General features: G+C 42.4%; 1 protein-coding gene across 1 annotated transcript in view; it reads left to right on the top strand.

The window, feature by feature from the left end:
* The window catches only part of bsnb (bassoon (presynaptic cytomatrix protein) b), a 56229-nt gene extending 44827 nt beyond the window's left edge, over positions 1 to 11402 (top strand). Inside the window, 11 exon segments of the mRNA XM_062396650.1 lie at positions 9 to 45; positions 48 to 282; positions 284 to 575; positions 2141 to 4238; positions 4601 to 5481; positions 5795 to 5912; positions 6005 to 6151; positions 6287 to 6342; positions 6484 to 6598; positions 6961 to 7166; positions 8102 to 11402. Coding sequence (XP_062252634.1) covers positions 9 to 45; positions 48 to 282; positions 284 to 575; positions 2141 to 4238; positions 4601 to 5481; positions 5795 to 5912; positions 6005 to 6151; positions 6287 to 6327 — 3849 coding nt within the window. The 3' untranslated portion in view covers positions 6328 to 6342; positions 6484 to 6598; positions 6961 to 7166; positions 8102 to 11402.
* Positions 11403 to 12913: the final 1511 nt, after the last annotated feature.

Below are 12913 nucleotides of genomic sequence, written 5' to 3'. Positions count from 1 at the left end.
CCTCAAAGATTGACCTGTTACATTATATAGCCGCCCCTGAAAGAACCACAAAGGAGAGAGTCTGGCCTGCCAGACAGAACCAGAGTCTCATTCTCAGGGTGTGGTCACCCCTCAATTGAGTGTCCCTACAACAATCAGTCCATACTCCACCAGTCTGCATATCGTAGGTGCAAACACATCAGATCAAACCTCTCCTAGACTCCAAGGAGTTGCTAAGTTTGAAAGGAGGAAACCAGACCCCCTGGAAATTGGCTATCAGCAGCAACAAAATGAGTCTCCATCTCGCCACCCCCCCAAAATCTCCCCAGGTGCTATACTCGCCTGTGTCTCCATTGTCTCCTCATCGTATGTTAGAGACAACGTTTGCCTCCCAGGAGAAACTCAACAAGGCCCATGTTACACCCCAGCAGAAGGCCTTCACTGCTGAATCACCTCAACGCCACCAGACTCTACCAAGACCCATAAAAAGTGTTCAGCGCTCCATGTCAGATCCCAAGCCCCTCAGCCCAACATCAGAGGATCCTGCCAAGAACAGGTTTTCACCATATCATCAGCAAGCTGTTTCAAACAGTCAGGTATGAAACCATAACTTTTCATTAGGAAAATGAACCTGTTGTATGAATGCTTACCAACAATATATTCAGAAGAAATTTCTATGTTTTAGAAATGCAACCACCTGAGAAAATATATAGTCGTTTCTACAAAAAAATATATACAGTGCATTTTTGCATCTTTAAATCCTCAAATGTGGGATAATGTCGTCGGGCTCCCATGGAGACATTTCCCCTTTTGTACAACATATATGTATTTGCTGATTAATTTACAATATGTAGTAATGTAGAAGTAAGATGTTTAATGGCAGAAAGAACAAATTATAAAACAAATAAATGCAGGATGCTTCATGTGGACAGGATCTGGCATCAACAAAGTGACAGCATGCTCTCATGAGGGCAGCTGATCTTGCCAGAAAAGATTTTCCCATCATCCTCTTCTCCTGTATCGCCTCCCTAATCTTCTACCTTTCCATTCTTTCAGTCCCTCTCTCTCTCTCACTGTCTTCTATATTTGGCCAAGCCTAAAGAGTTGCCAGGGGGAGATGCAATGTGGAGCAACCCTGATGGTGCTTTGCTCTCTTACTGATTGTTAGCAGCTGGTCAAAATAAATTATGATTGCTCTGCACTCAGACCAAAATTAGTCTTGAGTAGGAAACATAGAAATCGGGTTTCAGATTTTTCCACATTTGCACCTCAAATCTTTAGTGGTAGCACCTATTACATGGTTCTCTAGTGGATACTAAAGACAATCTCAATGGATCTACTCAACACAACTCGTTTGTAAGTAGCAGACTAGCATAGATGTGTTATAGTTTGTAATATTTGACTGTTCTTACCAGCATGGAATGTCAAGATTTCTTAGCATTAATAAAGAAGCCATTACAATGGGTTTTTGATCAGAGGAGCACTGTGAAAATTAATAAATGTCTGAAAATAAATTAGAAGGGAATAAAACGACTCAAAACACAATTGTTTCATTAAACTCTGATGTCCATTTTTATTTTTATTTGTTTTATTTCAATTTTAAATTATTCAGATATTTATGAATCCTACATTCAACAAATGTTGCCAGGTAAAACAAAGTTATTGAAACTAGTAGAGAAAAATTTGACTAATATTTAATTTACTGCAATCACATAATGAACATTATAAAAATTGTAACATGTAAAGTGATTGCATTCTACCCGTTAGTGTTTTCCCTTGCAGTATTATTAGCTAATAGAGGTTCTTGATGTTGACTACACGACTGACACTTCCATTTTAAACATTTCCCATAACATAGTTAATCAGGCATAAAATCAAAAAAGGTCCCTTAGTGTATTTAGTTTAATTTAAACAACATTTTAATTGAAACAATATATAAAAATCAATCAGTGTTAATTTAACTAGTGATGGAGCTAATGCTCCAATAGTACATAGGTCAAGTAATTTGACAACATATCAGGCTGCATAGCTGTTTACGTAGGTCTCAGGATAACTAAATTTGCAGACCCTAAACCCACTATATAGTTATGAGTCTAATTTACATAAACACATTCTGTTTATAGCTCAGTGTTTGCTGATGTATATCTGTTTCTTCTAGCAGATGGTCTCCCTGCAGCAGCAGCAGAACTCTCTGATGAGGAAAATAAAGAGGACTCTCCCCAGCCCCCCTCCAGAGGAATCTCCGCTCCCCATCGTTACTCCAGCACAAATGTACAGCTCTCCTGGCATGCCCCAGAGGATCCTACCCAGACCCTCTCAGGGAGTCACCAAGGCCGGCTTGCTGAGTGAACTGAAAGCTGTGGAACAAGAGTCATCAAAGCTGCGAAAGCAACAGGCCGAACTGGAGGAAGAAGAGAAAGAGATTGATGCCAAGCTGCGTTACTTGGAGCTAGGCATCACCCAACGTAAGGAGACCATGGTGAAGGAGAGAGAGAGGAGAGACCTGGCTTACATGAGATGTATGGGTGATGCTCGTGACTACATGTCAGATAGTGAGCTCAATAATCTCAGGATGGCAGCTGCAACAGCAACCTTTGATGCTAATGGCTTGCTGACAAGGCCCAGCACTGCACCACTGAGTCAGTTTCCTAATGACCTCAATGCAGCCCCTCAGTATCCCTCAACCTCCTCTTATATGTCTTATTCATACCCACAAAGTCAACCATCAACACAGCAGCCTAGTGCAGCTTACCAACAGATAGGCTTTCAACCTCCCCAGTACCCTTCATCCTCTGCACCTCAGCCAGGAACCTTCCAGCCCCACCCCCCTCCAGGCCCTGGCTACCAGAACCAGGGAACATATCCCTCCCGCATGTATGCCCAGTCCTCCTACCAGGCAGACCTTGGTATGCAGCAGCATGGTCACCAGGCCTTCCATCAGCCTGGTCAACCCATGCCAGGACAGGGTCTTCCTTACCCCAGCCACAGCTCTTACCAACCTGGCCTCCCCTACCAGCCCCAGGCAGAGATCCTTACTGTACATCAAAGACCAAGGCAAACATCTTTGGCAGACCTTGAGCAAAAACTCCCAACCAACTACGAGGTCATTAGCAACCCAGCAGTGTCAGTGGCAACATCAGCTCCAGACAGCAACTTTGCCAATGCAGTCTACAACAATGCCTATGGACAGTACCGCCCTCCTGAGCCTGGCTTGACTCACTCTGTAGAGAGTCCCACCTCTGCCTATGCTTCAGATGGTCTCTATACCTCAAACCTGGAGCAGAATATTCCAAGGAACTATGTCATGATTGACGACATCAGTGAATTGACAAAAGAGAACACTAACCAGCCTGTTGATGCCTTAGGTCATCCTGTTGGAGGCCGGTATCGCACTGAGAACGGCCCTGCCCGTGGGAGCTCCTATAGTAGGCCTGAAGATGGGCCTGTGGATGTTTATGGCAGACCTACAGGATCAACAGGTTACCAAAGCACTGTAGACAGTCGTACCACCACCACAGTGAGTGGAGGCTCTTCATATTACTATGATGATTATAAGCAGTCATCACGGAGCACCCCCAGTAGCCACAAACTTACACCCAAGAATCTTGCCCCAGCTGTAGTCTCCTCTAAACGCAGTAAGCACAGAAAGCAGGGCATGGAGCAGAAGATTTCTAAATTCTCCCCAATTGAGGAAGCACGGGATGTTGAGTCTGACCTTGCCTCCTACACAATGACAACATCAACAGGAGGCAGTTGTACGGTTGTATCCAGATCCAAGAAGCCTCAAGACGATATGACCTACGGGATGAAGAAAAACACGTATGACCAGCAGAAATATTATGGCACCAGTCGTGAGGGTCTTGAGGAAGAAGACCGCATGTATAGCTCTGGAAGGTCTAGGTCTACTGGATATGGCATGGACAAGATTTCCTCCAGAGATGCCACAGGCCACAGGAGTAAATCTTACGAAAGAGATGCCATGGAGCGGTCTCAGAGAGGCAGTCGCAGTGGAAGGCCTCCGATGCGCAACCAAAATTCAGAAGAGGAGAGCCCACTCAGTCCTGTTGGGAAGCCTGTAGGCATGGGAAGAACCGCTGACACACCGGAAGCCCACGATGTGAGGAATCAATATGGCTCCAGCCATTCATTGCCAGACGTTCAGGACCACCACAAGAAGGACCTACCCAGGAGTCATGTCTATAAACCAGATGACCCTTACCTTGTAGATGACATGCACTGTGCTGTTTCTGACAGTGAAGGTAACTGGTGCTGAATAACTTGTATTGAATTATTTTTTTCTTTCTAATCAAGAGCTTGCATGCTGAGTGTGGAAGTTTGAGAAGAGCGCCATTATTTTTTGTGCTTCTTTTTTTATGGACTGTTTCATTTCATACATGGAGCCAAATATGCCTGTTTTTCATTCATGTTTTGTGTAAATATTTTTTTCAGTGTTATGATGTCCTGTTTTTCCTTTTTTTCGTTGCTGGATACCTCAAATATGTGCATGGCTCTGGAATGTGGAGCATGTATTCCAAGTAATTTTGCATGGCTTCACTCTGCATGCTTCTCCTCCCTACATGGGAAACAGTTGACTGACGATGTTTGTTTTGGTTTTAAAAAGCCTATCACCTCGGCCAAGAAGAAACTGACTGGTTTGAGAAGCCACGTGAGGCCCGTTCTGATCGCTCAAGACATCACGGAGGTGGAAGTCACTCATCCACAGGTAGGCGTAGTAAACATACCTACCATGATTATGATGAACCTCCAGAGGAATACTGTCCTCAGGATGACTACAGTCAACAGCGCCACTCCACCTCCACGTCGTCACGCGACCACCGTCACCACGGCAGTAGCTCTGGCAGACATAACTCTTCTCGACACTCTGCGGAGGACCCAAGGTCCTCCCGCTCTTCTAGGACACACGCCAAAGATCCTTCTGTTCGCCCTGATGGCAGAGGCTCTTCGTCTGCACAAAGGAGGAGTGGTCCAGACTCCCGTTCTGCCCAGGGAAGCCCACGGAATTCAGGTGACTTCTCTCGTGATACAGCCGCTGGACAACACCACGGTACTGGAGGAAGGAGCCAGAGACCGCAAGGAGATCGCGCAACCTCCAAGAGGCAGGATCCCTCTTCAGCAGGGTTTAAACCACAGCAGCAGCCCCCTTCGGGCCATGCTGGTCAGCAACGGTCAGGCAGTCAGGGTCAGACTGGGAGACATCCAGGCTCTGAACCACTTAATGGCACCCAACCAGCCCAGCAACAGGGTGCACAACAACCACAACAACAACCACATCAACAACCGCAACAACAACAACAACAACAACAACAACAACAACAACAACAACCATCACTGCAACACAACCAGACCGCTCCAACCAACCAACCCAACACAACTGCTGCAGGAGCTGGACCAGCACAACAGCAGCCTAAATCCGGCCAAGCCGTACCCCAGGGACGCCAGCCGGGAGTCGGGTCTGCAACAGGGCCGCCAGCCACCACAGCAGTGAGTGACATTAAGCCTAGTTTAAGTTATCTATAAGAGCAATAACAACATTATGTTTTCAATGAGGTGATACTTGGAAATCTTGTGTAGTGGTATTTTATAATCTGATGCCATTACTGTGCCTTATTGAACCACGTTAAACAGTTGACACAATTGTTTGTTCATAGAGTCAAAGAAGCATCTTATTAGTTTACTTAGAGTTAATGTTGGCAACATATACACTAAACGGCACACAGTTAAAAGTAGGCAGGGTAAATAAAGAATAACACATGTTAGATTAAAGAAATCTTTGTTTGTGCTGATTTTTCTGCAGGCAAAGATGGATGCTACACCTGCACCTGCAGCTGCCGCTACAGGAATGAAACCTACAGCAGGAGTTCCAACAGCACCTCAGCCTACAAAAATAGCTACACCTCCTCTGACGGGCATTGGTAAGTGCCAGTACCAGCCTTACCATAAACCACAGAATGACCCCAGGAAAATGATGACATATGTGTGGATTAATTTTGTATTTTGTTTGCAGGCTCCAAGGCAGCGCCTGTTGGGATTGGAAGCAAACCCGCAGGTATAGGCATCGCTGCGCCAGGACAGCCACCTGCTGAGGGAGACAATGTTCTGACCAAAATACTGCAGGGAGGTGCTGCAGAGCAGGCAGGAAAACTTGGAGATGGTATGTTCATAAATAAATATATGTTATATAACTTTCCTTACAGTTTATGATTTAGCATAGCAAATGATTAATGTTTAACTTTTTTTATCAGGTTGTTTGCTAATGTCTCTTATTGCCTATCTTTGTCACTCACAGCTTTGTCTGGACTTGGAAAGAAGTTCACTTCATTGTGGTGAAGTGATTAGTGCAGGGTAAGTGAATTCAACTTTTTAATGAAAGTTAAAGGCTTTAGCAATTCAATCTGATTTAGATTTTCAATCTTGGCAGTCTGCTCATCATCAGAATTTTTTCCCATCACTTGATAATCTTTGAAACATCTGTGCTTTTTTCAGGGTATGCCGAATTTGATATTAGATAGATTGGTACATTTGTTCTTGAATAACCTATGACTGCATTAAAAACATTTCACATGACAGGAAATAAATGAGGGGAGATCTTAGTGCATCAGTAAGTATCTCTATAACTTGTTTTCATTTTATATGTACAATTTAATTTAAAGAATCTTTTTATTCCCTTCTGCAACACCCTATGATACAATGCAGTGACTTGTTGAGCTGTTGATAGCTGATGATACTCGCCATGTTACCTCATTATTTCATGAACTCCAAGACTCCAAGCTGTTGACATAGAATGCTGTCACACTTTGATTAATTGATTAAATGTTATATCAGCTTGATATTTACATGGATTAGCAAAGGCCATGTTTGCATAAAGAGAAAACTCAACTGAAGCAATGCCTCTTTTAATGCTGTGACGATATATTTGGACTGATCCTCTGTACCTTTCCCTTACCCCAAATTACTGAACAGAGCTTGAAAACAAAGGATGCCTTGTCAGCACTGAATCCCCAGACATGAGCACACAATTGAGTTGAATTAAATGAGGGCAATCGCTTCGTCAGCACGATATAACAAGACATGAGCGGAGGCCTGCAGGAGGCCTGGAAGTAAATGGATTCCTTTGCATGACTATAGTCCCAGAATGATTACCGTGGAGACTTTTCGATGCTTTAGTGGTAAGTAACTGAAAATTACATCATCTGTATCTTATTAGTTATTTGTTGGTTTTGTTTTTGTCTTCATCCTTTTCTATCATTGGCTGATCGCTGTGCCGGGTCACAGGCAGCCTGAACTCTGTGTTGGAGAGGTGAAAGGCCAAAGCCAAGAATATGGGAGGTCAGCACTAGTACGCTTTACCCTTTGACTCCACACACTTGTAATAATCTGGGCCAAGCACACTGGGCTATAATTAGCCTGAGATGGCTAACTGAGGCTTGGCTTTAATGTCACTCACGCACAGACACACAGGGACAAGAGCACATGCAGGCACACAGAAACATGACTCATGGTAAGACTCGCTCGTTACATGGAAGAATGAACTAATCAACTAATTCGGCTCAATGGAGCAGAACTACAGAAGTGAAAATAAAGCAGATTTCACTTTATTTAGCTTCTGTCAAAACGTTGTTGTGCTTTGTACAGGATGAAGTAATGCTACATTTGAATAAAAGAATATCATTCTACTATTGTGTCTAATTTGACTCTTGGACAAATATCAGTAGCCATGTCACTCTTCTATGTGTCCTGGCCAGTATGAGGATTCTGGGGGGGAATGTGGACATAAACCCGACTCAATGCTTCTTTGAGCTGCAGGCCATCCTGCTCAGCCTAGTGGATTACTGCCCATAGCAGGGAGGCTGTGAGTAAGGTGGAGTCGGCTGGAAGAGCTGTAACATGCACGCAGATGAAGGCGTTGGCCTGTGTTAGTGTGCTGTGTAACAATCCCTGCAGTACAGCCCCAGTTCATTTTAAAATATATTTTTCCATATTGCTTTAGTCTATGTTGCAGCATTATATCTTGTATTTGCATTAGGACTTGTAAATTTGATATCATGCCTTAATAATTCATTTTATTCTGCCAACATTCACATCTTCACTGTTTGTATTACAGGAGGACAACAACGGTCGATAATGAGGATGCAGTGAAGCGGAGGAGAGTGGGGGGAGGAGGACTTGAAATGGCTTCCCCCCTCCTCTTCTAGAACAAAGTCTCCTGGGATCTATATGACAGTAAAAGGCTTGATGAGAGAGGCACCTGGATATAATAGGAGAAAGTGTGCTCTGCCGTGCATGCCCCTCTTTAAATCAACTCAACATAGGAAGCCTTGCAGCGCCCTCTACAGGGATTTCGATGGAACACAGCTCATGTTTGAGGACTCCTGGCGAGGATGTTTGATTCTACGTTCATCCCCTCAGAGCCTTTTCATACAAAAAATATATAAAAAGAAGGAAGATTTTCCATAGGTTTTGCTTGCACAAATAATACCAATCTTAACCCACAGGAATGTCGCATATCTGAAGAAGACAATGCTTATCACGGCAACGACAACCAACCTTATGACTCCACTACAACCCTTGAATGTTTGGTTTTCTCTGGTCTCTGCAGTACATTCCAGTATAGGGAATTTTACCCTTTCTTTGAATGTGTTTTTATTTTGTCCTCTTTTCGTTTTTTGATGTCTACAGAATGCGTTGTGTAAATGTGGACACCAGAATGCACGCTCAAATATTAGAAAAACTGAAGAAAAAAAAGAAGCCCGTTTTTTTCACCTATGAGATGCCACTATTCATTAGCTTTAGTTTTAGGGGAAGGAATTTACTACCAGTGTGCCCACAAATGTGTGAGATTCACACAGACGAGAGGACCAAATGAAAGAGTGGCCACGGCTCTTTATTAGCCATCGCAAAGCCATCGTTATCGTCAGCCCCGGAGACTTCTGGGACTTTATCCGTTTTATTGTTTGTCTAATCTTTTTGTTTTTCATTTTTGCCTGATATTTATTGAATGGAAGAGCCTTATTCGGTACATCTTTTTACCTGTATACCTCATATGTTTTTAATTGTCCATATCAACATGCATTTCTTTTTACACAACTGTATATTGTATGTACATAAAACAACTCAAAGATCTAACGATGTAAATTTGTCCATGATTTGCGTATTTATGGAATCACTTTCTAGTGACTTTCTTTTCTTTCTTTTTTTGCTGTTCTGTGTTTTTTTTGGTAAACTTTATATTTTTCACTTTTGATTTGTTTGAATCTGTTTTTCTTGCATCAAATTATTTGCTTGTTTGTTTTTAAAAGCAATAGCATGCAGAAAATGGTATATAGCACAATGGTATAAATATTGTTTAAATTTGCGAAGGGAACTTATCAAATACTTGTGTCGATAAATAGCCGTAATACAATTTGTCAGAGGGTTTACAACCACAGTACCATGTCCAGACATGCATGTTTTGTGCAAATGCATTATAGCATGTAAGACAGGTACGATCACACAGACTCTCTCTCTGTGTCTCTTGCAAACACATATGCACACACACACGCACACACACATACTGTACAGGTTACAGTCTTTGCATCCTATAGTTACACCTCAAAGCCAATGTTAATCGAGTACTCAACCGAACAAACCTGTTAACCTCCTGCAGATCGATGTGGTTACGAATTCACCAACAAGATGATCTCACTAACAAGCTGGGCCCACTGCCTCTATTTGTGCAAAGACACGCGTACACACACATACACACGCACACACACACACACACAGTCACACAAATACGTACAGATAAAGAAGAGGATGAAAGCAATTATCAATTTAAATGTTCTATGCAATGACTCATTTTGAACCTGGAAGTGATTCCGCCGAAAACAGTTTATTATCATCTTTGTGTTCACAAGAAAACAACAAAATTATGAGCTAAAACAGTAAAAAAAAAAAAAAACAAGGTCATGAAAATGTTTTTCTTAGCAACTTGTCTGTATGAATTTGAATATTGAACTAGAATTGTTTTTATTTTTGTGGCATGTATACTCACCCCTCACACCCCACACGGGGGACTTGTTGCCAAAGGGTAAACTGTGTAGACTGTTGGTTTGAATGTCCATCATCATGTTGCTTTGAAGCATGGGTTTGCTTGGCTTTGTCTGGCTGTTCGTAAGCCCTCCTTCAGTTCTTGTGCGTTTTGGCTGACCTGGGCTCCTCAGTGTTTGGCTTGCAGTGACTGTCCATGCGGCTGTAAACCTGTGATTCAGATGGTCAGCACTTCTCATTAATACGTGTCAATGTACATAATGGGTGTCAGTATAACCTGTGGGGTCAATGGAATGCTACTATCAGATGTCTCTTTCTTGATTAAAACACTCAGAAGCAGCCAAGCCATTGGAAAGGTGCATGATTTGATCTTATATTCTTGGAATTTGTACCTGAATAAAAAAAAAGAGAGAAAAAAAAGGTAAGGCATGATTTCACTAAGGTTTTTAAACCTTGACTTTCAAAGGCCAACTAAGAGAATAATGATGATTAAAATGTTCAGACAGCCTTTCACAAATCAGGGCATGCCATTTGGAAAGCACAAGCCTGACTGGTAGCACTTGCTTCTCGACAAAAACCCATAAATATGGAGGTTTGCTTGCGTAACGGTGCCTCCAGCTGAACAGTGTGAGAACTGCGTCAGAACAAGAGGTGAAGGTGCTAGCTGGTCGATATGAGGTGCACGAGACAAAACATCCTTTAGTGCAGCCGTCCGGATTGTCAGAAAGGCAGACAGACACACATTCTTACTGTAAATACAAACTCATTCTACTGTACAGCTTTTGAGTTCTGAGTACGGCCGTCATGTGCATCCCCATGCCGTAATTGCTGCCAACTTTTGTGTATAAAAATAATATTTATTACCACGATGATGATGATGATAAAGCTAATGATGATGATTATTACTATTATTGCATAAGCATAGTGTATGTGGCTGACTCATATTGGCTGTTTACAACAGTGGAACAAAAACACGTATTCCGAAACATCCGGTCTGTGTAGAGTTTCTATACATATTGTTCATTGTAAACAAGACAAAAAAGAAAAACCTCCATGGCATCAGCAGAGTACAATGCCTTTGTCAGACTATAAGGAGGTCTTTGATTTGATGGGTGTGATCTGCGAGGTGATGAGGATCATGGGAAGAAGCTGGCAAAAAAAGACACAAAAAAAAAAAATTCTGGAAAATGTCATTCACTGTTGTAAGTGCAATGGGCAAAATGTCAGTCGTGTATCCATTGTGAAACCTTGTGTTCTATTCAGTGTATTCCTGTAAACAGAGTAAATTTTGGTGCATCATGTCAAGTAATGTGATTAATGAAAAATATTGACCCTGCAATTTCCAAACAGAGAAAAGAATAAAAATAAAATGAATATATTGCAGTTTTTGTCTTTGTAAATGTGTGTGTCACCTATTTGCTTTGAAATGCTGATAGGAACGATTGCGGTGTAGTTGCTTTGCTGTAGACAAAGGAGAGATTAAGAATAAGGCCTTGAAGGCAACAAGGCTGTTCAGATAAAACCTGGCTTTACGTGCTGAAGCGGCGGTGACTTATCCCAGCGTGGGTGGTACGGAGGCAGGAACAGTGAGAGGAGAATGTTTGCCAATGCTTAGGGAGAGATGGAGGTGTGAGTGTGAGGTGTGTATTTGTGTGTCAGGGAAAGAAAAAAAAGATCCCTTTATCCCTCTATTTTCAAAATTCTTAATGCTATTTAGTATTTATCTGCTGCCGCATTATAATAAATACAGCTTAACTTCAACTGACAGAAGACAAAAGCCAACTGCAGTGAATACGAAATAACAAAGTGATGAATCTTACAGATGTTTTATCCAGGTAGGCCTCAACTGGTGGTAAAATCCAGGATTCAATGATCCACACAGGTTTACAGTCCTCTCGGAACAGGTCCTTTATGCAATTGGGGGGGCAGCTGTGGCTCATGAGTACAGTGGGTTGTCCACTAACCAGATGGTTGCCGGTTCATTCTCACCCTTTCCACGTGCATAAGTGTCCTTGGGCAAAATACTGATCCTCAAATTCCCCCTGACGGCTGTACTGGCAGTGTGTGAGTGATGTATCATGGTGAGTGTGTGTGTGAATGGGTGAATGGAAAAACACTCGGACAGGTCATCAAGACTAGAAAAGCGTTACCTGAATATCAACCATTTACCTTTTCATAACCAATGTCAGGCAGGAGCATTTTTTTTTTAATATAATGCAGCAATTGTTGAAAAGTGTGGATGCGATAAGGGGGATTATAACTTCACACTCTTCTTTTCATTCTTCACACACCATCCTCAAATCTCAATGTCTACAACCATGCGATAAAACACAAATGTCTTTTAAACGGCACTGACCTAGAACCAGACATATCTTTTTATTCCTGTGTTGTTCCTAAAACCTCTAAAGGAAGAACTCTACCTTGTGGTCTTCAGACCCATCGCCCTCTGGAGCCTCTGAAGACTTTATAGACATGTGCAGTCGTACTCTACAGACTTTGATGTGTAAAATCAATGAAGTGCCCCTTAGACACAGTTTTGTTTTTACCGGGCAGCTATCTCGTCTTGTCCTACAAGAACAGGTATGAAGACTTTTGCCATTGGATGTGGGCAGGTATTCTAGTGTAGTGTGTCTCCTAGTTGAAGTGTCATGACGGCTTTACTTTGTGGGCTGAGTAAAAGTTTAAATGAAGGATGAGATTGCTGTATTCTCTTCGACTGATCTAAGATGTGTGCCACATGACTGCTGAGTCAGGACCTGAGGACTTGACTCAGATTCTATGTTGACCCGAGCACTTTTGTTTCATTGTGTATACTAATATGGTTTTTCCTCAAGTCAGTTTGGTGCGTCAGTATATTATGTCTTTGCTTACCGTCAAAGATCCACTG

This window comes from Platichthys flesus, chromosome 2 (assembly GCF_949316205.1).
Source record: "Platichthys flesus chromosome 2, fPlaFle2.1, whole genome shotgun sequence".
In the NCBI taxonomy this organism is placed as follows: domain Eukaryota; kingdom Metazoa; phylum Chordata; class Actinopteri; order Pleuronectiformes; family Pleuronectidae; genus Platichthys; species Platichthys flesus.
This window is presented reverse-complemented; position numbering and strand designations above follow the sequence as displayed.